The 21,855-nt window shown below is 32.4% G+C and overlaps 1 protein-coding gene across 5 annotated transcripts; it reads right to left on the bottom strand.

Moving 5' to 3' along the window:
• Positions 1–628: 628 nt before the first annotated feature.
• Positions 629–20,926, bottom strand: LOC139991593 (sphingomyelin phosphodiesterase). Of its 5 annotated transcripts, none has more exons than XR_011800875.1 (12): positions 20,553–20,926; positions 10,338–10,442; positions 9,494–9,699; positions 8,097–8,393; positions 7,363–7,755; positions 6,907–7,079; positions 6,346–6,708; positions 5,825–6,017; positions 5,572–5,756; positions 5,247–5,432; positions 3,089–3,246; positions 629–2,221 (listed from the first exon to the last, which is right to left on the bottom strand). XR_011800875.1 is itself a non-coding variant. In XM_072011820.1 (11 exons), exons 2-11 carry the CDS (start codon positions 10,411–10,413, stop codon positions 2,152–2,154), a joined length of 2,142 nt encoding a protein of 713 aa, XP_071867921.1. In that variant the 5' UTR covers positions 10,414–10,442; positions 20,553–20,926; the 3' UTR covers positions 629–2,151. The 5 variants fall into 5 exon arrangements, 3 of the variants coding, with proteins under 3 accessions (XP_071867921.1, XP_071867922.1, XP_071867923.1); XR_011800876.1 differs by lacking the exon at positions 20,553–20,926 and adding an exon at positions 11,011–11,229; XM_072011820.1 differs by lacking the exon at positions 3,089–3,246.
• Between the last annotated feature and the right edge of the window lie 929 nt (positions 20,927–21,855).

Genomic DNA, 21,855 nt, shown 5'->3' with positions numbered 1-21,855 from the left:
TATCTTAAATAATTTTACACCAAATCTTATATATATATATATATATACCCATACTTATACCAAGACTTAATTCGCGAACAATGTTGTAAAATTATTTTAGTCATTAGATACAATGTTTTCAAAATATCAAAAGTAAATTGGTATTTACTTTTAATCTTAATGGAATTCTTAAAGTATCAAAATGAAGTTACTTTATTTCAAAGAAAATACACAATTACGTATCTATCTACATAATATAGAAATTGCGTGCTAAATTACAGATAAAATTTTATTGCAAATGTAAATATATCTGTTGGCAGTTTTATATTTAACGCCTTTCTGGCTTAAAATCGATAATTAAATGAAATATCATATTGATTTACTTTCAATTAAAAAATTTTGTATTTCTCTTATCGGACATAATCGACGTAAAAACGAACAAGATATCTAATTTAAACGAAATTTTATTCTATTCGATCGTTATCGATCTCCCTTATTCTCCCTGGCGTCTTTCAGTGGTGATATTTGGATCTGTCCAATCAACAATCGTCTATATTGGTGTCATTTTTCGATAATTGTCTAATTAATATATTGATCGAGAATGAAGCTGCAGACGACTGCATTGTTTTCGTGTAGTTTTGCTGCAACCTTATTACTAATATCGCTCGCGGTGTTCCACGCGAAATGTTCCTAAAAATTTGTAACATATCACACGAATATACGAACACATTTGCACTTGCATACATACAGAGAGAAACACAACATATATGTGTGTCTATTACGACGACGCATGCATGAGAGCACACATTCACACACACTAACAAGTATGTCAAAGAGAAAAGATTAAAAGTGGAAATGCATACCGGGCGAGCGTAATATAGTTTTAAGCAAGGGTCACGTATTGTACGTATGTGTTGTACATAGCCTAAATAAAAATTACATTTAAAACTAAACGCGCTGTTCTCAAATATTCCACTTAAAATAACCAAATTGAGAAACGTAAAGGAAATATGAGATAAAGAAAGCACAAACAAACTTTAACGAATAGACCACGGATTTTTATGCATTTATGTTGTTACTTTTCTTGCTTTTTGATCGTTGTAGCGTATTTTTTTCGGATGATAATCCTTTATTCCAAATTCAATTCGCTAATCCACAACCAGCTTTCTTCACCTAGATTCCAAAAAGCTTCCTCAATTTACTTGGTGCACTCTCGTTCACACTAAAACTTATATCGTTCATTGTTGAATATCCATTTCTTACAAAAGCATGTAAATTGTAAAAAAATTTTTATTCAATTTTACAATTAAATCCTATATGTCAAACATCGATTATGCTAATGAAGTTAAGTGTGATAATCGCTAATTGTAAGTACAGTTTTTGTATTTCCATTCATAAAAATGTTAATACATTTATAATAATTATGTTTCTGACAACGAATTCAAGAGTAACTATACAATACAAATAAGGTTATGTACAAAATATTTCTAAAAATAATCAACAGTGTTTGTCGATTTTACCTAGATTTGATTTTATATCTGATCGATTGTATATCTTATTATTCAAACTAGTTGCATTTGCCTGATCTTTTAATTGCATTGTATGTAACAAACCTATAAATGCAATTACTTTTATGTAAATTCACTCTATATCTTTTTTTTCAAAAATGTATTCTCTATGTTGAGATCACAGAGTAGTTACGATTTCAATTTGTATAGAATTGACATAAACTAAACATGAAATTTAATATGATAATACGCTTCTCTGTCTAGTACACTTTAGTACATTTTATATAGTATTTTTATAAATAGAACATCATTTCTGAAAAGAAAAAATAAAGTAATTCCTCTTTAGAAGCAGTTTGTCAAATATTTTTGATACGACAGCAACACACATTCGATGTGTATGTTTATCACATTCAAAGGAAAAATAATTCATGTTTGAAAGTGAAACTTTACGCTATATAATCTCTCTATTGCTAGTTAAATAAATTCTTTTAACTATAACATAACACGGATCTCACGAATATATGTATCTGCATCTGACAATTCCATCATACTTTTGCGTGTAATAATGCATATTACAGCTTTCAAAATAACAATGTCACCATTGTAAATATTTAATAATTTAACAACAAAATCACATCAGTTTTCCATTTAATGTTATCTTCGTTTATCCCAGGCCTAATACGTATTTAGGTAAATTATATGCAAATCGAGGAATTGCCATGAAAACAGACAATCTGCAAAGAAAATATAATATACAATTATTTGTTAGGTAGGAAATTTCATAACAGCTTAAGAACTGAATATATATATACATTTCAGCAGTCGCAATCTCTTAAAAAAATTTTTAATCTATTAATTGTAGTATCTAGTAATTATAGTAATTGTAGGAGTAATAATTTAACCTAAAACAATCTGTTTGTAACTTTCAATCAGTAGAAAGATATTAAAACTTTGGAATGCTATCTAATGATATCGAAATAACTAGAATTATATATACGTAAATGCGAAAACGCAATGGATACATTAAATATTTTAATGAATTGACTTTGATAAGTTCGCTCGTTAAGAGGTTAAATCTTTTGATCTTTTTGCTCTATCATTTTTTCTTGTTATAACCAAAACAGAGATACGACTTATCCAGAGTTATGTCTATAAATTGTTTTGCAGAATTACGTTAAAGATATACAGTGGTTTTGTATAACTTCAAAAGAAATGAATAACATCTTGTTCGTAACATTATCTTGCATGTTCTCCATGCAAAATACATACAGCAATTTCAAAATTATTTCAATTATAAATACATTGGTGTACAAATATTTTTATGAATCTGTATACGTTAATGAATCATACTAGCGTTACTCATATAGATATCTATTGGTTTTAGTTTGAAAACTAATATCTCTCTCTCTTTTATGATGAAATAAACATTAATTATTTGTGCAAGTAATATTCAATAACATATTAAAAGAGAAGTTATATATAGTTTCAAAGTTATTAGCAATTTATATTATATAGTGGAGGCTTTCATAACTACTAAATACTAATTTATGCAGCATTGAGCATAATTTAAGCGTATAGGTAAAATCTATGTACATACTTACGCTATAAGCAATGTAGATTAGTGTTGGAAATTTCAACCACCGTTATATGTGTTCCATCACCAGAAGGTACTGTCTGTTATTTAATTACTAAGTGCCATTTGCTAATAAATGTGTATATCACATGAAATAGCTTTTTGACCTTAATAATGGCCAATAAACTGTAAATTTGAGTACTTATTATACAACATTAATATATAATAGAAAATAAAAAATATTAATTTCTTTTATGTAGTTTAAAAACAATGAAAGATCTTCCGATTTTTATTTCTACATTATATCAGTAGAAAATTTTTGCAAAATAGTAAAAAGAATAGTTAAAATATATTACAAACTTCAAAACACCACCTTTTATAGTAATCTTTTGCTGAAACCACAAAAGCATTAATATATGTACAAGCATTACAGATTTACTAAATATTGCAAAACTGATATTTTATTTAATAACATATATACAGTATTTATATATTGTGGCAGAATTTTTTAATAATATTGTTTGCCTCTATAATATTTGATATAACAATTATATCACTTCTTTAGTAATTCATATCGCTTCAAAGAACATGTAACAGCTATAAAATGTACTAACGCTGTGCGCTGTTTATTCTGAAAAATTATGTTGCTACGTTTCTTGCAAGGAAAATGCTGAAACATACGAACAATGTATGCAACTTATACAGTGATTTAATTCTTTATGCAGCATATACATGCACTAAATATGACTTGCAGAAACCTATATTGAACATTAAAATGACAATTAATTTAATCCTTTGAGTGTTTAATCCATAAATTAAATAGACAATTTAAAATGATTAGAATAAAAAATTTATTTTATGATAAATTGAGAGAATAATACACTGTAACAAATAAAAAATTAAATGCCAAAAAAAATAAATATTTTAATTTAGTACATACTATGTTTAACAAAAAGAAACGCAGGAAAGGAACACATTATTTCTTATTACTTTTTTTCATTGTATCTGTATTAAAAATTAGATTCAAAAAGATTAGAATGTATGCGTATCGTAACATATATCTTTCCATATTATTTACACCAGGTACAAGTAGTTTAAATCATAAAAATGTGAACACACTTTTAACACATTTATGTTATGTTAACAAGCACTCAAAGAGCTAAATGAAAGAAAATCAGGAACGAAAGACAGTTAAGTTGAAAATAATTAAAATGCATTAATATTTCGAAAATAGCAACATTTAAATATTAGTATATGTTCACTACTTCTTGCAAAAATGTTTTATTGTTAGTAGATTACGAATGTTTATGCGTCTATGAAAAATTTAAAGATAAGAAAAAATATACAGAATGTAAATATGTAATATGCGAAAATATATAAAATGTTAAAAAAATAGTCATCAATAATTAATAACATTTAGTAGATGGAACAATTCTCTGTTTTAATTTTATATTTTCAGTTGCATCCACAGAAATATGAACTTGTATAAACATTCGTTAATAATCTTTCATAAAATCATTATTTTGCTTAATATAGACAAAAAGTGGTAATTCAGGCAATTGCAGCGTGCAGATTAGTAAAATATATTGTACGTATCAGATCTTTATATAACTATATACATTTGTAGTACTTATTACTTAGAGCTAATTGTTAACATTTGTTACAAAATTTCTTAATAATATTATTAACATGATTAATATAATATCATTAATGTCATTAATCACAATTCAAGTATTTGCCCATTTCTAAAAATTTGTATTACTTATTTATAGTATTACTTTCATTGCTTTCACTGAATTTTTTAAATTCTTAATTTTATTGCCTATGAGAATATTTTACAAATTTTTTTTTTAAAATGATTATTTAAAAAACCGAATTTTTTAAAATTTGAAATCTGAAACGAATATTGAAAGAAATGAAATCTTACAAATAAAAAGTTTGAATTTTTTTGTACATTAAAAATCTGTAAATATTGGCAATTACCTTTCACGAAAGAAGAACACATTATTACAATTAGAAATTAGGCTAATGAAATAGGGAAAAATTATCTAAAGAATACAAGAAATATCAGTGACAGTCATATACGAATAATAATTAAATGACAAAAATATCTGCAGAATTATACGTCAACTTTGTTGGTATTAACATCACCAGAATAAGATTGGAACCACCAATTAGGTACGTACGAGAAAGCGAGTCCGTTGTAAATCCAAGCTCGCCAACCTGTCCTTGTTTCGTTATCTATCCTAGATTCGAGACTTTGACACAGAGCTTTGCGATCGTGACTTCTTCCACTTCGCAAATCACAAAGTAATCTTTTTCGACATTCATCATTACATGGCGGTCTTACGGGAGAATTCTTATAATAATGTCTGAAACGTAACAATATATAACGAATTACGGGTATTTTAATTTTAACTAAATTGTATCAAGAACTGATGTTTAAGAGATAATCACATCTCAACTTCAATGCTTGGCCAATTTTATGACCTCGCTGTATCTCTTACTTACTTATAATACAGATCGAAAAGCGAAGGTTCATTGCTCATCTTATCTATCAGAGTATCCCAGTCTCGTGGTAAAAGCGATGGCATTTGATACGCTTGTCGGGCACTGTACATTTTGTGCCAAATAGGATAATCATAAAGATTCGCTTCTTTTAGATTCATTACCCAGCTTTCGTGATCTACGACCATCTGTAACAAAATTACGACATATTTTAATCACGCAATCATATAATAAAAGGGAGTTTAGGATCACTTGCCCTCGTGGTTTTTGGATGATCACCATCGACGTAGTATATTCTGTACCCTGGATTGAGTTCGTAATAAGGCGTGACCGATGGCCCGACGTAAGCTATGCTGACAGCTCTTCCAAGATCAGCAATATCGTAAAATAATTGGAATTCATCGTAGTGGGTATGTCCAAAAAATTGTGCCGTGATTGTAGATTCGTACCTGTAAACATTGAATTTACAGATAAAACTTTAGGTTCGAGTCTACTTGAAAGTATGTACTTCTTTTTTTTTTTTTTTTTTTTTAAATACTTATAGAGGATTCGAATCGATTTGCGATTTGCTTGACCCCGTTGCTATTGAATATCAACATATTTTTCATTTTTTAGTATCTTATTACTCTTTTGTTACACCGTGTATTACCGCAACATAAGACTGGCAGCATGAAAACCGATAAAACACTTCGATAAACCTATTGCATATGCATCTGGACATAAATGTTACAGCAGATGAATCATAGTCATTTGGAAACTCATTACTACTATACTAGCCTGTTAATGATTTGATAATAGTTCCTAGACCACACTTTCAAACAATCCGAATGACCAGGTGGAATATGCCCAATGATGTGAACTTTCTCGCCATTCATTTCAGCTCCTTGCAACTCATAAACTAGCCATTGCAGTTCGCTCACTGGATCCGTACTATTTATTAGCAGCCACCAGTTTTTGTTATTGCAATAATTCATATTGACAGAAAGGATTCTGAATCCTGGACGCACTAGAACCGAATAAAAAGCGCCACGGCGAACAGTGTGTGAAACACCTGCTGGTAACCAATGTCTCCAGTGTTTATCGAGCGAGTCGTACAACCACGATATGTCGTTTTCTTTTGGCACAAATGGAGGTGGAAAACTGAAACATATTTTTACATTAATCTCTTTCTTTTTACTATTTTTATATACTTTACTATTAAGCCAAATGAGTACAGAATCAAGGATTACACGTTATTAATAGCAAGGCAGTATTAATAAGAAGGTTTGTCAATGAAACAAACGAAATTTTGTCTACAAAGAAGAAAGTTGAGGAAGTAAATAAAAGAATTTTAGTTACCTATTAACAGGAGCACTTTCATGATTTCCAAGAGCAGGAAAGATCGGTATTCCGGGAAACATCTCAATGAGCTGTGTCACCGTTTCATGCAAAACTTTCAGATTTTCCTCTCGCGTTTGATTCCACACGTCGTGAGGTGGTAAATCTCCTGTCCACAAAATGTAGTCGATATCCTGGATTAACACGAGAAATTCTCCAAATTATACTCTACGAATTTGTATAAAAACATCTTTTCTTATAAACATTTCTGATTAAATATAAATCAACTACTTTTCCACATTCCTCGCTTACTTAAATGTCACAGACGATCACCGTTCGTTGTTTTAAATATAATTACAAATTTTATACAATTTGGTAGCAACAGTTGTTTCAAGTTGTCATCTTTTATCTTTACTTCGAATAAAATTTGTCTAAATGTAGTCAACTGTAGCGTATATGTCAAATCTAGTTACTTACAGAATGTGTATCCGCGATGTGCTTAAGCATATGTTCAACCGTTCTTTTTGGCGTGTCACATTTTCGGTAGTCACCCCATCGTCCAGCACGTGCGGCTGGTGTCTGGGGTGCCCCATTGGTTAATCTGCAGCACAAGGGTTCATTACAATCTGCGTTCGCACCCTCTTGGTAGTAAGGATCGTAGTGCGTATCAGAGATATGAAGAACCTTGAAGGTAGGCGCACCTTCTTGAGGCGGTATGGGTGGTTTCACAGGTGGTTTATTCACCGGCGGGAATGCAACTTCCCACTCGTGCAGAGGATTATACGCGTCGTCGCATGCGTCGCCGATAACAAAGCTGCAGATTTGCGATGGTCCCATATCTACTTGTTTCAGCACGTAGATAACTTCGCCCTGAAGAAAACCATCGTTCGACGTGCAATTAATTCCATAGAAAACAGTCTATAACGATATTTAATATTTCGAGTAAATTGGAAATTTTTATGCAAAGCTTATTCGTCTATGCATCTATAAAACGTTTGAAGATTTTGCTGACAAAGTAACGCTAAAATCAGAAGATCAATAAGAATGTACTTATCGTGGTTTTCATACACGAATAATTAAAAATAATAAGAAATAATTTTAAATAGATAGAGTTTCATTTCAGAGGAGCTGTTTTTCAAAATGAACGAGTTGAAATGATAGGAAATTGTAGAATGGTTTGATAGAAGGGAAATTAATATCGTAAAACTTACCCCAAAGAGCAACGTAACTCCGTGACAAACTCGAGGGCTTTGAATATTAAGGGATGTACAAAATTGGTAAATGCTGTTCATAATTTCTTCGTCGTTTTTGCCAACCTTTATGTAATGTAGAAGAAGACCTGCCCCAACTTTGCACGCTGAACAAGACACCTTCGACATCACCGATGTCTCCACCTCCATCATCACTTGCTTTAGATCCAGCAATTTTAAAGCTTTATCCACAAATCCTGACAAGTGTCCATTTGGTTGAGCGTTCTCCATCTCCCACAACATTCTAGAATAATTGTGCTGAAAAGAAACAGGCGAATTTTTACCAAGATCAATGATAGAATATTAAACCATAAATATAATTACATAAAATTTAGCGGCAATTGGATCACAGAGTTTCTATTTAAGTTGGTCGTAATTTTTTTTAATAAAATAATAGTATCGATAACGCAAGACTGGTTTTCTTTTACACGAATTTAGAAATATTTCCTAGAAAGTTGCGAGAAGCAAGTGGATCCCTCCATGCAGGAGACGCATCTTTTTTTTTTCTTTTTTCTTTCTTCGTTCGGAGAATAATGAATTTTCTATCGAAACGAAGAATCGTATCATCGCAAAAACTTTCGCGGAGAAAGTCACTGACATTGGATTAGAGTCTACGTATAAACCTAAGTAGGAAGGATACAGTACAGGTATATATATACTTATCCTTGTTGATCAAGTTGGTGAAAGTATTTTGGCACTGAAAGTGAGAGTTGGCGACATCGTGGAACGTGAAAAAAAGGCGGGGAAATACGGAAGAACCAAAAGACAAGGTAACACCTTGTGAAAATAAATCGATATACAGAGTGTTTTCGAAATCATAGAACAATCGGAAAGAAAATGATTCCTCGTGTGAAAATATTGATTAACATTTTTTTCACATACAGCTCGTCGAACTTCGGTTCTCAAATTATATTATATTCTCGACCTCGTATTTAATATGCATAATTCAACATTCCAACGCTCCAAGTCCAGTATTTCTTAATCAATACCATTACTCTATTCCTTACATAGACCACGTGTTATCCCGTGTCCCACATCCCGTGAACTTGACTTCGGATGTACAGATATAGGATATTGGCACGTAGGATATAGAGTATGTGAATGGTATGGAAAGTGGGATAGAGATCGCGGGGTCTAATATGCACCTTTTCACTCAGAAACGCACTTTCGCAGCACATATGTAACTTTTTTGTATTAGTAATGGAATATTGGCTGTGGGATACGTGCATGACACAGAGATATGAGATATTCCGAGTGGATGGCGTAAAGTTAACGTTTTCGAAAATGAGTCTCGGTCTATAAAAGTTTGGAAAGCCCCGAACTTACGCCTAGCATACAGACGTTACCAATTTTCTTACCCGTGAAAGTTGATCGAGGTTAGTACCATTAATGCGGATAGTTTCCGCGGTCGGTGGTAAATCTCTGAGCGTCTCAGTAAATGGTAAAACGGTAACGTCCAACCCTCTTGCTGCACTTGCTTTGGCGAGCCATTCGTCCGCAAGTTGCGTCCAGTTGCTCATAGGCATTTCCTCTTCCTCCTTTGACCTGTCCCTGGCGGGACTTCCTGCAAGAACAAAATAATAAACATTTTTTTTTTTTTAAGGAAATGTGGTTTTAACTGTTTCAATGATACGACCGTAGATGAAACCTGTACGAAACTGTATAGCAGGACAAAACTATGTCTCTATCGACGAAACCAAGGTCGATCTAAAAAAGATCCAACATCCAAAGGTTCTTTTTATTTCGTAAAGTTCGTAAAGTTTACTTTCAGGATTCTATTCTTTGGTATTTTGGTGTCCGTTTAAGCAAATTCGCAAAGTATGCCAATATCAGAAATGTATAGCTATCTAAGAGTACGTGTTCACGCAGAGTATGAGCTTAAATTATATAATTTCTTCGATACGCTAGAAACATTCTATAATAAGCGTGTCTCAGGAAATCCCATAATTCGTAATCAAATCGATATCATCAGACGGCATATAAATTTCAAGTACTTTCTCTATAAAACGAGGTTATGGTATTGCAAACGTTTCGCTCCATTTTCGACGTGAGTAATAAACTATCATATAGTTTATGTAAAAGTAGCAATGTGCTTAAACCTCCCTCTCTCTCACCCTATGTTTTATCTTTTTTTCTATCGGTATACAATACCGTATACTATTTGTTCAATTAATCGAACGATCTAAAATGCAATTTACATACCAACAGCGCTTTTCAACATTCCAACGAGGAAAAAGCAAATAAGAATACTCGTGATGATCCATCTTTGATTTGGCATGCTACGATTTGGCTCTTTGGTATCGTCAACTGAAACGAAAAAATAGCTATTTTACGTCAGATATTCATAACAAGCAGCAAATTATAAATAAATAGATTATAAATAAACATTTCTTTACGCGATCTTTAATGGCGTATAGCGGTGTTTGCCGATGTGAAACGTACAGATTACTTGAAGAAGAAATCTCGAATACATATTTTGGAGGCAATTAAAAAATTATGTTGTATTCGTCATCTTCATCGCCGGTATAGCCAAGAAATCACTGTTACTTTTTATACTAGCAGGCGTTCTTTATTACGTAACATTCATACGTGTTGCTGGTCTCCTGATTGCCCATTTTCCCATAATTAACTAAATCAAGCAGTCTAATTAAAAACACTTCCGCTATTCCTTTTTGTCTTATTCGAATTACCTATTTATATTATATACATTTTTTCAAAACTTGGTTTATTATGCTAAACGGTGCATAAAAATCTTTTTCGGACGTTGAGGTGAGACACGATCGAAAAAATGTTGCAACGACAAAGTTGAGATTTGGGATACGCTAATGCATAGGGAATATTAATAACGATAATTTAAAGTCGACGATCGACCAACCTATTAATTGAGGATCGTATGTCGCAGTCTGTGAAATTGCACGCGCAATGGATGTTCTTTCGATCGTAACGTGACTACCGGTTGCAGTGGGTCAGTGAGATCTGTTTTGGCGAAAGTTCGATGCGCGATCGTATCTAACTGATGCGCTATTTCCGTATATCTCTTTCCTTTCCTTTCACGAGATTCTCACAACGTTTACAATTAGTCGCAGCAAACTATGACCGATCGAAACCTCCGATACACTGGATCGCCACAAATCGCTATGGAAAGCTCGGTGATCGATCGCTATTCACGATTGTTTCACGCAATATCAATGACTCGTAGTGTTCTTAAATTAACAACTTCTTCGCTGAATTTGTTTAACGCGGAGAAGAAGAGAAAAGAGGAGAGAGTAGCATGAATACTCTACTTGTGATTTCTGCGATTAATACTATATCCTATCTGTACCGATAAGATGGAATCAGGGTTCCATAGTATTCGCAGGCAAATTAGTCGAAAAGCTGATTGCTCGATTTAATAATCGTCTTTTGGAATATTTTATTGACGTGTGTGCTGAAAACCTGGACTCTCTCTTGCGTAATTAGACTAATATTATTAGTGAAAGTTTGCAATTGGCACGTTGCAACTTACCAGAGTTAATACATTCTTTCTTAGCAGAATAAAAATTAAGTTTTACAAATGAACTTTAGAAATCGTCGGTCACTCCATTATTCTGCATCACTTATAATTGCAAAATTGTAAAAAAATAGTCCGTGTAACTGGCAATTTGTAACTTGTCGATTTATCGATATCGCTGATTAGTTTTCTAGAAAATTACTGTGCGTCTCGTTGTGTGTTTATTATTAGCAAATTACCGTGCAAGAGAGCTCCGGTATATACACAACATAAAATAAACCTACTCTGTTGTGAAACTCTTGCACTTTCGATAACAATGAGCGGAAGGAGGTTAAGCGAACTCAAACACAAAAGAAAAAAGTAATAAACGCATTCCATTCGATTTTCAAGCGAACCTACCCATACCCCGTGAATTCGATCGATAATTTTATGTTCCATTTATTTGTCTGAGAAACGAGCGTTATTCGATCGCGTCCCGCCAATAAAAATAACGGTGCACCGAAACTACTTCGAATTTCTTAGCACGGAGGAATTCCAAAGGTTCGGTTGATGAATCAAACGGCGAGAGAACGAGTAAAACAGCCAAGTGGAATAAGCGGTTAACCGTTATTCGACCCACCAAGGGACCTTGCTTGCTGAAACAAGCCACACTTCGGCCATGCTCCGTATTTCACTCATTCAAAACGAAATCGTCGCAGACCGATCTTTCAGACTCTCAGCTTCCGCGCTCGCTTCCCACTCTTCGACTACGTGACTAGTGTTTCACCGCGAGAACCAATTTTAGGCTGAACCAAACGAGTCGAGCTTCGAAAACTCTATGCAACGAATCGTAACGACCATAACTAGCATATTTATGCATATCATTGAAAAAATGTAATTTCTCGTTATCATCGGGCCAAATCGCGATATGAAATTATATAAATTATAAATAAGATATTACAGAGTTTATTTCTGCTTATAGTTGTGCTTCGGTGGCAGCGCGTGCAGATGCATAGCTGCCACCGAAAATTCATCGTGGAGGTAGCAGTATTTTTTTTACGAATATCTTGAAAACTAAGGCCGACCAAGGTTATATGTAGAGGAGAAAGTTGTTCAAAGTTATTGGACTTTGCAACATATTCAACAAATATTATTGAGATCGATGAGTTCTACGGAACTGTCCTACAAGATCGTTTCTTCGAAAGATACGATAAACGAGAAATAAGATAAAAATAACAAATAAGATAAAAAGCAGCGAGGATAAGATTTTAAACAATCACGATGGACGATATAGCTTACGAGCAATTAAGATAATCTCCAGGAAAAGTAAACTCGAGAAGTGCAAGGATTGGTGAAAGATATTTCAACGAAAAGATTTGCTCAGAAAATATGCGTAGGTCATTGCGCGAAATTGATTATCGCTGTCGAGGAGCGCAAAAAATATATGCGATAATGATTACAACAAAAACGAGAATTGTTCGATTTCACGAACAATAAGAGTATTATCATACATCAGTGGAGTATATGTATTAGTGTTGACCTCGACAATAAAATTTACCATTTCCTGTTTAAATGTCATTGAGTTGTATTACAGAACGATTCGCTGGTCAGCTTGAAAAGAGAATCTCTCATTGTCCAGCATCAAACAGTCCTTCATCACGCTCAATAAGTTTCCACAATTACCGTGGCACTTGAAACTCTAAATCGCTGATGTTCTTTAAGTTTCAATCATCCAATATACGTATAATATCTCTTTGAAACTTTGCCAAGTTTTCAATTCTCTCGGTTTAAAATTCACATTTTTCATGACAATTATCAAACATTGTTATTTCCTACTATTTCTAGATACCAATATTTATGCGATATTAAATTTCGCGATAATTATCGATATCTCCCCCATCTCGCCTCTTTCGATGATTTTTTAACACGTTGTATGAGGATACGATTCCCGACAACTTTTTCTTTCTGCGTGTAACGACCGCTCGATTTGGTTTCCTATATATTCGCAAAAAACTGTTAGTGCCACTGCAGTAAATTCTACCCATAACTGTACGTCTGTGATAGCGTATACGCCAGCTGGCCGTCAGACACGACCGCATAAAATGACACTTAAACCTAAGCCTATATGAACTATACACAAAAAACAAGAATTAAGTTTGGGTTAGGCGGCTATATCATCCGGTCGATCTACAGCATGGCGTCCGACAAACGATAGTAACGCCTAACTATAAACAGAATTCACTGTGGGAATACCGGTAGTTTTTTTGCGAATAATTCGAAGCTAAGGAAAAAGTTATTCAAAATATTTATTTCTACAACATATCCAAAAAACGAGATCGATGACATAACTGAGGTATCTATAATTACCAATTTCATCGTTATTTCTAGTTTATTATTCATCATGCAAAAAGTTGTGTGCATTAAATAAATGAAATTTATGTTTCTGCTCCCTGGAATAAATGTTTTAATACATAAAATATCGATCAGCTGAATAACGCTATTATACAACAAAGAGATGTATGAAACAATAGTCCTCTCGAACGAATAAGAGTTACGGTATGAAAGTATTCTCAATTATCATAAGGGAACTATCGCTTAACCTGTATAGCTGTAGTTACCGGGGGAGACGAGTCGACTCGTCACTCGAATCGCTAATCTCTTGGAAATAATAATATCTTTATCTAGCAATCTTCTATTTATTATGCGCTGACTTTTACTGAATATAAATTATATCGTGTTTATATTTCGAAAAATGTAATGTTCGGTATTTTCGGCTAAAGAATGCTTAATAGTTAAAATTACGTTCTGCATCCTGTTATTATCTAACGTCGATACTGTTACATAGACAAAACAATAAACTGTGTGACCGATAGGAGGGAATAGTGTTTCAGTTCAACAAAAGGAGTAGATATCTTCATGATATGATACCAGTAATTCAATCGTCAGTTTAATATAATCACAAACATATTACATGATAAGAAAGTTTGTATTACCTGTATCGTAATTCACATTGTAGAATCTAAGAGCTTTGATATCACGATTTCATTGCACAAAAGGCTTTATACCATTGGTTCTCAACTAGTACTAACTGGTTCACATTTGCTACTAATAATAACCTATCTAAATTTCTATCAAGTACCTTATGCATAGACAAATCTAAACTTCATCTACGCGGAATTAATTTTTATCTAACATTAAATGTATGTTCGCGGTAAATATCTACTTCTATATACATTTTCCGATTGGTTTCAAATATTAATACAATCATGACAATCGTGTCTCGTCACAGCGTTAATGGAACCCATTCAAAATTTCAAAGTGTTTTGTATAATACATGATAAACGTTCAAATTCACTCCCGTGAATTAGTGTACGTATGTGTCTAATGTATTAGCGGAATTTTCTAAATTACTCTGCAAATGATTTACGTACATTCTTATCTAACTACGTTTACATGTAAAATAGGTTTAAATTTCTGTAGATAAAAGCTAAGGTTATTCGAATAAAACCGTATGAACAGGAAGCCGTTACGAATACTACAGTTAATCATATGCAAAGTTGAAAGTTATCAAACCAACGAGGAATACCTTGTATAGTATCTAGCAAGAAAGGGGTCATTAACTGTCATCGATTAACGAGAGTAGACATACATATTAGTTTGGCACTCTCGGCGAATGATAATATATTATTAAACATTTTGCTTTGATAGAGTTCGACAGTCTCATAGGGTCAAGAATAGAATGACGTCTGGGACAAAATAATCACTGTGTGAACAGCAGTCGAATTCAATTAGCTTTTAGCTATGGTTACTTGACTCTACTTACCCGCATTAACTTAAATACTACTGTATCTACGAGTAATAATATTTAAATATAATAAAATAGGAAATGACTTGGTTGTATCTGACTACTCTATAAAAAATAATTTCAAAAATTTTAACCGAACAGTACTTCTGCTAAAATCCTCAAAATGTTTCTTAAGAATAATAAAATTCAACATGTAATTAAAAGAAATGGACAAATTTTATCTTAAATTTCAATTCTGTATCACTTTTGGCAACATTCTCTTTCTGTAACATTTTCTTTATTATAAATGCCCACTGATCCAAGGGCAATTGCAATTGTGTATGACAGTATAAGATAATATTGTATAAAATACAGAATTATACAAATGATTTTCAGTCATCTTTGGATTGTATACTACATACGTTACATGATCGTTAATAGCATGAAATAAAAATTCTCAGGAATGTAAGAACACTTAAAAAGATACGAACAAATTACGAAATCGTAGCACAAGGCACGAAGGAAGTGTAATTGTTCTCGATAGAATCTGTTTTCGTCAATTTGGGAAAATTCTCACGTAAACGAGACATTGTGCAAGAAAAATACTTGAGACGATGTTACGACATAGTAACTGTCACTAATTCTTTCCTGTTCGCTGTTCTAATCTTCCAACAATTATAATCCAATAATTAATTGTTGCTCGCACAATGTACGAACTCTTCTTTGTTTTAATAAAAACTAATTCAACGAATGAAAATTTTCAGCCTAAAATTTTTCTGTTCAATTCAAAGCAGATTCTTAAAAAGATTGATAGAATTTGCAAGGAATTCTTAAAACAAAAAATAGAGTTCTATTTTATATTTCTATTAAAAGCAGAATATTAATTTAAATTGGGTATCTGGCACACGTTGAGCGTAGAGTAATGCAATGCAGTACAGTAATAAACTCAAAATAGCATATTCTCTGCATTACATTCTGTATGTGGTAGTTTTTAGTAGTTTTAAACTTCGAAATAATGCGTATAAAAATGATATGACTTTTTTGACATACATAAACAGATAGGTAGTATAAAACAGTACGAAAACTAGATAAAGAATTATAAATAAATTGAAACGCAGGCATTCGAACTATGAACCGATGTACAAGAATCATGTCTGTCACTTATAAGTTATGTTCAATACTACTCTGAATGCTTAACATTTTTTATTATTTCTCGCATACACAGACTACTTGCCATTAAATCCATTAAACATTTAAACATCAATTCCATTGAACATTTCATGAAATATTAGCATGATTGAATATACGGGGCGTTTCGTTTATCTGCAAACGGCAGAATATCTCGCGAGAGATTAAAATTATTGAAAAAATGTTTTAACAAAAGCTATTTGATTGGAGGTGATTCATAAAATTGATCAAATGTCATATTATCCAGATTGAATCAGTTTTTGTGAAATTTTCTTTCTAGTCTAGCAAATTGTCTGAGTTTTCTCTGATATTGTGTAAGCAAGCTTCGTGAAACGACAACATTCATAATATTAATATTACAATGTATTTTTAAATACTGTTTCACTTTTACTTTTTTTATTGTTAATATTTGCGTATTAAATCGCATTATCAATCGTTTTAAATTGACATTCTAGTCACTTGATTATCAGAACAATGTATGTCAGGATAAGTTCTAATAATAATCAATATTAACGTAATAATTCATAATAGTTTACATTAATATGAAATGTTATCAAATACGTATCACAACAAGTAATAGAAATACATTAAAAAATATTTTAAAAATATTTTATTATAAAATGTATCGGCAAGATAATGCTAATCTCGAGTTACCATATATAGATATGCGAAACGGGTCAATAATTTGCAATGCATGTATATTCCACAAATGAGACAAGCTGCAAAATAATTTAGGAACATGAAGCACGTAATACGACGATATATGTTTATCTATTCGAATAAAATAATTAGAGAATCTCTAGATGCATAATCTAAATATGTACTCGTATTATACGAACTTGAGCATGGATGTTCCATATAACATTTTCAAAGTCGCGGAAGGATGAAGAAAAGGCTGTTGAAAGCAAAGAACAGGAAATCATTAAGATAGTTAAGAAAATAGCACATACTTTCAAGGAAATGTTGGCAAGGACAAGAGAAGAAGTTATTACTTCTGTTTCACTTTTCTATTTAGAAGTTGTTTCAGAGCGATACTTCTTACTTTTGTCTCAAATAAAATTTAAAAGCCTCTAAGAAACTTGTATCTTGTGATTCGCAAAAAAACACTAATAATATTAATTTAATCATGCAAGGAATCCTAGAAATGAGATGAACAGTTCTGTTGTCCTAATTACCGCTAACGAAATGTGCTACATCGTGTAATATTTACTGGTTTCCCCCTACGTTTGATATGAAAGATTTATGTAAAAAAAAAGTATTATATTTTTATCTTCAAAAGTGAAGTATAATTTTTTAGAGGAACCAGTTTTACGCCAGTATAGTACACAACCAGAAAAATCTACGCAAAGATTTGTTTCATCCATTAAATGTTTGGTGGGCATGAAGCATTGCGCTTTAAACGTCATAAATGCTTCTCTGTGAAACTAATAATTCTGACCTATACTCTTTTTCCCGCCCAGCAAAGAAATGCCACAACGAGTTACAATACTTTGGGAATTTTATTTATTTTCGAGCGTGATACGTATCCTGTACATTTTTGCATCTTTCGATTCCCCATAAGTGAATAAACGTTCGTATACACGTATGGAACTATACATCAGGCATCCATTCAACGAATCGTTCATGACCAACGGCCGATCGTCCTATGTCTGAAGCATCTAACCTACTTAATCCTCGCTCTCTCTCACCGTGACGTCACTCACTACCATCGTAACTTTGTCAAGACCCCCAGATTTACTTTAGATGTGCAATCGTAACTTGCGTCAAGAACTTTTATGCAAAGAGGTCATAATCATAGCTAAGTTTATGAATTAATAGCATTTGCACTCACGACTGATCTCATTTTCGATTACCCTTGAATAATAAGTATATAAGCATGTGTGCACGCGAAGCACCGCAAAGATTTGACATAGCCGACATAATAGGATTGGAAAATATTCGAGAAGTTATTTCGAGATACGTTTACGTATACAAATAATTGCATAAATATTTACAGTCTAATAATAATATATAAATAATCTTATCTTAATGTAAGTAATCTAAATCTTGATAATAATTGAGTTTACATGTAATAGTGATATGAATCATATCGTATTATGTGGATTGATTTCCTTTTTCTATTCTAATGAATCGTTTGTTTATAATCACCATGACCCCCCGATTGGTTTTTTTTCATAAGCCTCGTTCAGATTAGCCAAGTTACTTAAACTTCAAACGACTTGATGTCAACTGATTTGACGAACAAATAGAAATTTGGAAGAATATTTCAAGTTAAATAAATAACAGATTCACAGTGAGTGAAGTAATTTCAAGCTTTTTGAATCTACATAGGTAGCTTGACTAATGTAAATCAGGCTTCATGCATTCAAATCAATACGAAGTGTCATTGAAACTATACAAGATGTACAGCGTAACTATCAAGTTCAATGCAATAAGTTCAAAGAAGAAAAAACGTCGTTATCATCCGCTACTGTTATGAATACGAATTGATATAGCGTGTCGATATAATATGTATGCACAGTACTATAATTAATCAATGTAATAAATTACATTGAAATCAAGGAAAACAATTTAGATAATTCGTAGAAAAATATCTAGATACTTTTTTATTATTTTTGACTTATGACTTTCGATTATAGTCAAATGAAACTGCAATGATTTTATTCTTCACAGTTATCATAGCTATTCCTACGGTATATTGTAACTCGATTAAATCAATTTCTGAAAGATAACATGTAATAATAAAATTAACATTTGAAACTACAATACCTTGTTATATCTATATGTGTGAAGTCTTCAACGCAATTTAGTTCTTTTGTTTTATTTTCATCATAAAACTTAACTTCACCTGTAATATGAATTTAGGACAACGATGTATATCAATAAGATTGTTAAAATAAATAAATAAAAGGTTATCGATACATACGAAGTCGTGGTGAAAGAATACAAAGAGAGAACGTATTGCTTAATCGTTTTTGATGGCGTAAGAATACACTTGATTTGCAAAAACAAAAAGGCCTTATGAAATTCCTGACCATGGGATTTTCATCACGCGCATCGAGCTCTCCGCGTAACAGCGCCGTATTTAATTGAAATGCGTGTCTTGAAAGTCATTCGTATTGTTCGAGTGAACGCGCGTCAAAAAATCCTCCAACGTGAAACCTTTCGTGTAAGACGTGCGTTCCATTCCCACTAATCCTAAGGTTTCGTTGTGACTTATCTGCTTCGATATTCTTTCAACATTCTGTTTGGCTTGTGACTAAAATTCTTATTTTTGTCTATACAAAATTTGTATTTTTCAAAAAAGTATAATATGCTAATGTTATGTAAATAAAAATAAGGGCAGGACATAGGAAAGATGTTTTTGCGTTTTTAGTTTGGCTGTTTTCAACGAATATAGATTTTAAAAATATGTTTCTAGCCATCGAACTAACTTAATACAATTGTGGTAGAGGTTTATTTTATTTAAATTAATAATAGGGCAAATTTCGATGATGATGGCTTTTTAACGAGCATTGATGACTTTTTAACTATATCGTTGATAAAGGCGACGAATGTACTATAATCTTCCAATTGCCCCAAAGATATCAAAAATTGTCATTCTCTGGAACGTACTTACGTATTACATTAGGAAACGCTGCTCTTTACATTACCTTTATCGTTATTTTTATACATATATAATATATTTATATTTATTATACTAGATAGTAGAAGACAGTATAACAAAATTATTGTTTGATAGCAAAACGAATTTATTTTCATAGAAAAATAAAGAACAGCGAGGTTATGCGTCCAACAACATTTTGGACAACTTTTAAATGAATATGTATAGAAGTAAACATGTACATTGTTTAACTTCCCAATACAATTAGTAATTTCAAGAGTAATGAAATACGTTAAAGCGGCAATAATAGTCTGCCTACTTATCAGCTGATTACAACGATAATGATATAAACTAAAATATAAGAAAACTCACGAATTTTGAAGTACGTAGGGTGTCACGTGGTACATAAAGAAACGTTAGGAAGTGCAAGGATTGAAGAAATGGTCGACAATTTGAAAAATGTCTAAGGAACTACGTATTCTCCGAGATAAATCAGTTTTGTAACATTTCAAGATTCAGCCGGACCTTCCGCACGTTTTCTAGATCACCAGGGACAAAACGCGCACGCACACGTGTTCACTACACTCCGCGATATTTATCGAAAGGATTCGTCTTCTCTTTTTCTTTCTCCCCCCCAATCGGTTGTTGGTATTCCACGCGCGTGCGTATTAACCCGCAACACAAACACGTGTGCCAACCTGGCCGCAGTGACGACTCGGCGTACACTGAGCAATACTCGGTGAATGCACAGAAATATCCCACTTACTATTTCATCCCACACTCCCACTCTTGTCCCCACCATTTGCATATAGCTTTTTGTAACATCATCTGGCTCCGTTAATTCTTCCTATAATGACTTACGAAGTTAATTACGAATTATCTAATTAAACGATAAATATATTCGTCTTTGTTTGAAAGCAGTTATAGCTTAAAACTGATTCTTATATTAGTATCTTACATCTTCTTTACAAGAACATTAAAAAAGGGGTGGTTTTATTATTAATAGTAAAAATTATAGTTCTTAACATAAGTTAACCTGTGAAAAAGCATTAGGACTTTAGCAAAAGAAAAATGAACTATTAATTATTATCTCATTTGAAACATTCGACTGCAGGTGACCCATATAGTAGAACCCCAAATTCTGTATTATACGGAACCCCACAGTTATAATACTGCTTTATCATTTAAGAACTTATTCAATTTATTTAGGAATTGTTTGAATTAGATAATGAAAACCTTCCTAGACACGTGGAAAAACGATCACGTTTGATTCAAATAGCGATATTTAAAACCGATAAAACAGCAAGAGGTAAAACAATAATAGATATAATTTCTACTAAGACAATACGCATTTATATTTTTTAAGCACGTTGTTGCATTCCTGGAAATAAGCTTTTTATTCTGACATTTCTTTCTTGACTCCAATTAGAGAAGAGATACGATGTGTTCTAATTGCGTGAATTATCCTGTGCTTATACACATGTAAAAAATTTATAGTATAATAAATTTTTAATCAGTCCCTTATTATACATCGTTATATGAGGAAATAAAAGTGACGTTATCAAAGATAAAGGTGATCATTGCACCATGATGTATATACTCACCGACAATGGTAAATTTGTATTCTAAGAAAAGAAATTATCTAGAGAAATGGCAATTACATGTTTGTATTATT

This window comes from Bombus fervidus, chromosome 10 (assembly GCF_041682495.2).
Source record: "Bombus fervidus isolate BK054 chromosome 10, iyBomFerv1, whole genome shotgun sequence".
NCBI lineage: Eukaryota > Metazoa > Arthropoda > Insecta > Hymenoptera > Apidae > Bombus > Bombus fervidus.
This window is presented reverse-complemented; position numbering and strand designations above follow the sequence as displayed.

Coding starts and splice junctions, on each gene's coding strand:
- LOC139991593 (XM_072011820.1), bottom strand. CDS start 10,413: ATGCCAAATCAAAGATGGATCATCACGAGTATTCTTATTTGCTTTTTC. Junction 7,080..7,362: donor ACATCGCGGATACACATTCT/GTAAGTAACTAG, acceptor GTGTTAATCCAG/GATATCGACTACATTTTGTG. Junction 6,018..6,345: donor TATTATCAAATCATTAACAG/GCTAGTATAGTA, acceptor CAATGTTTACAG/GTACGAATCTACAATCACGG.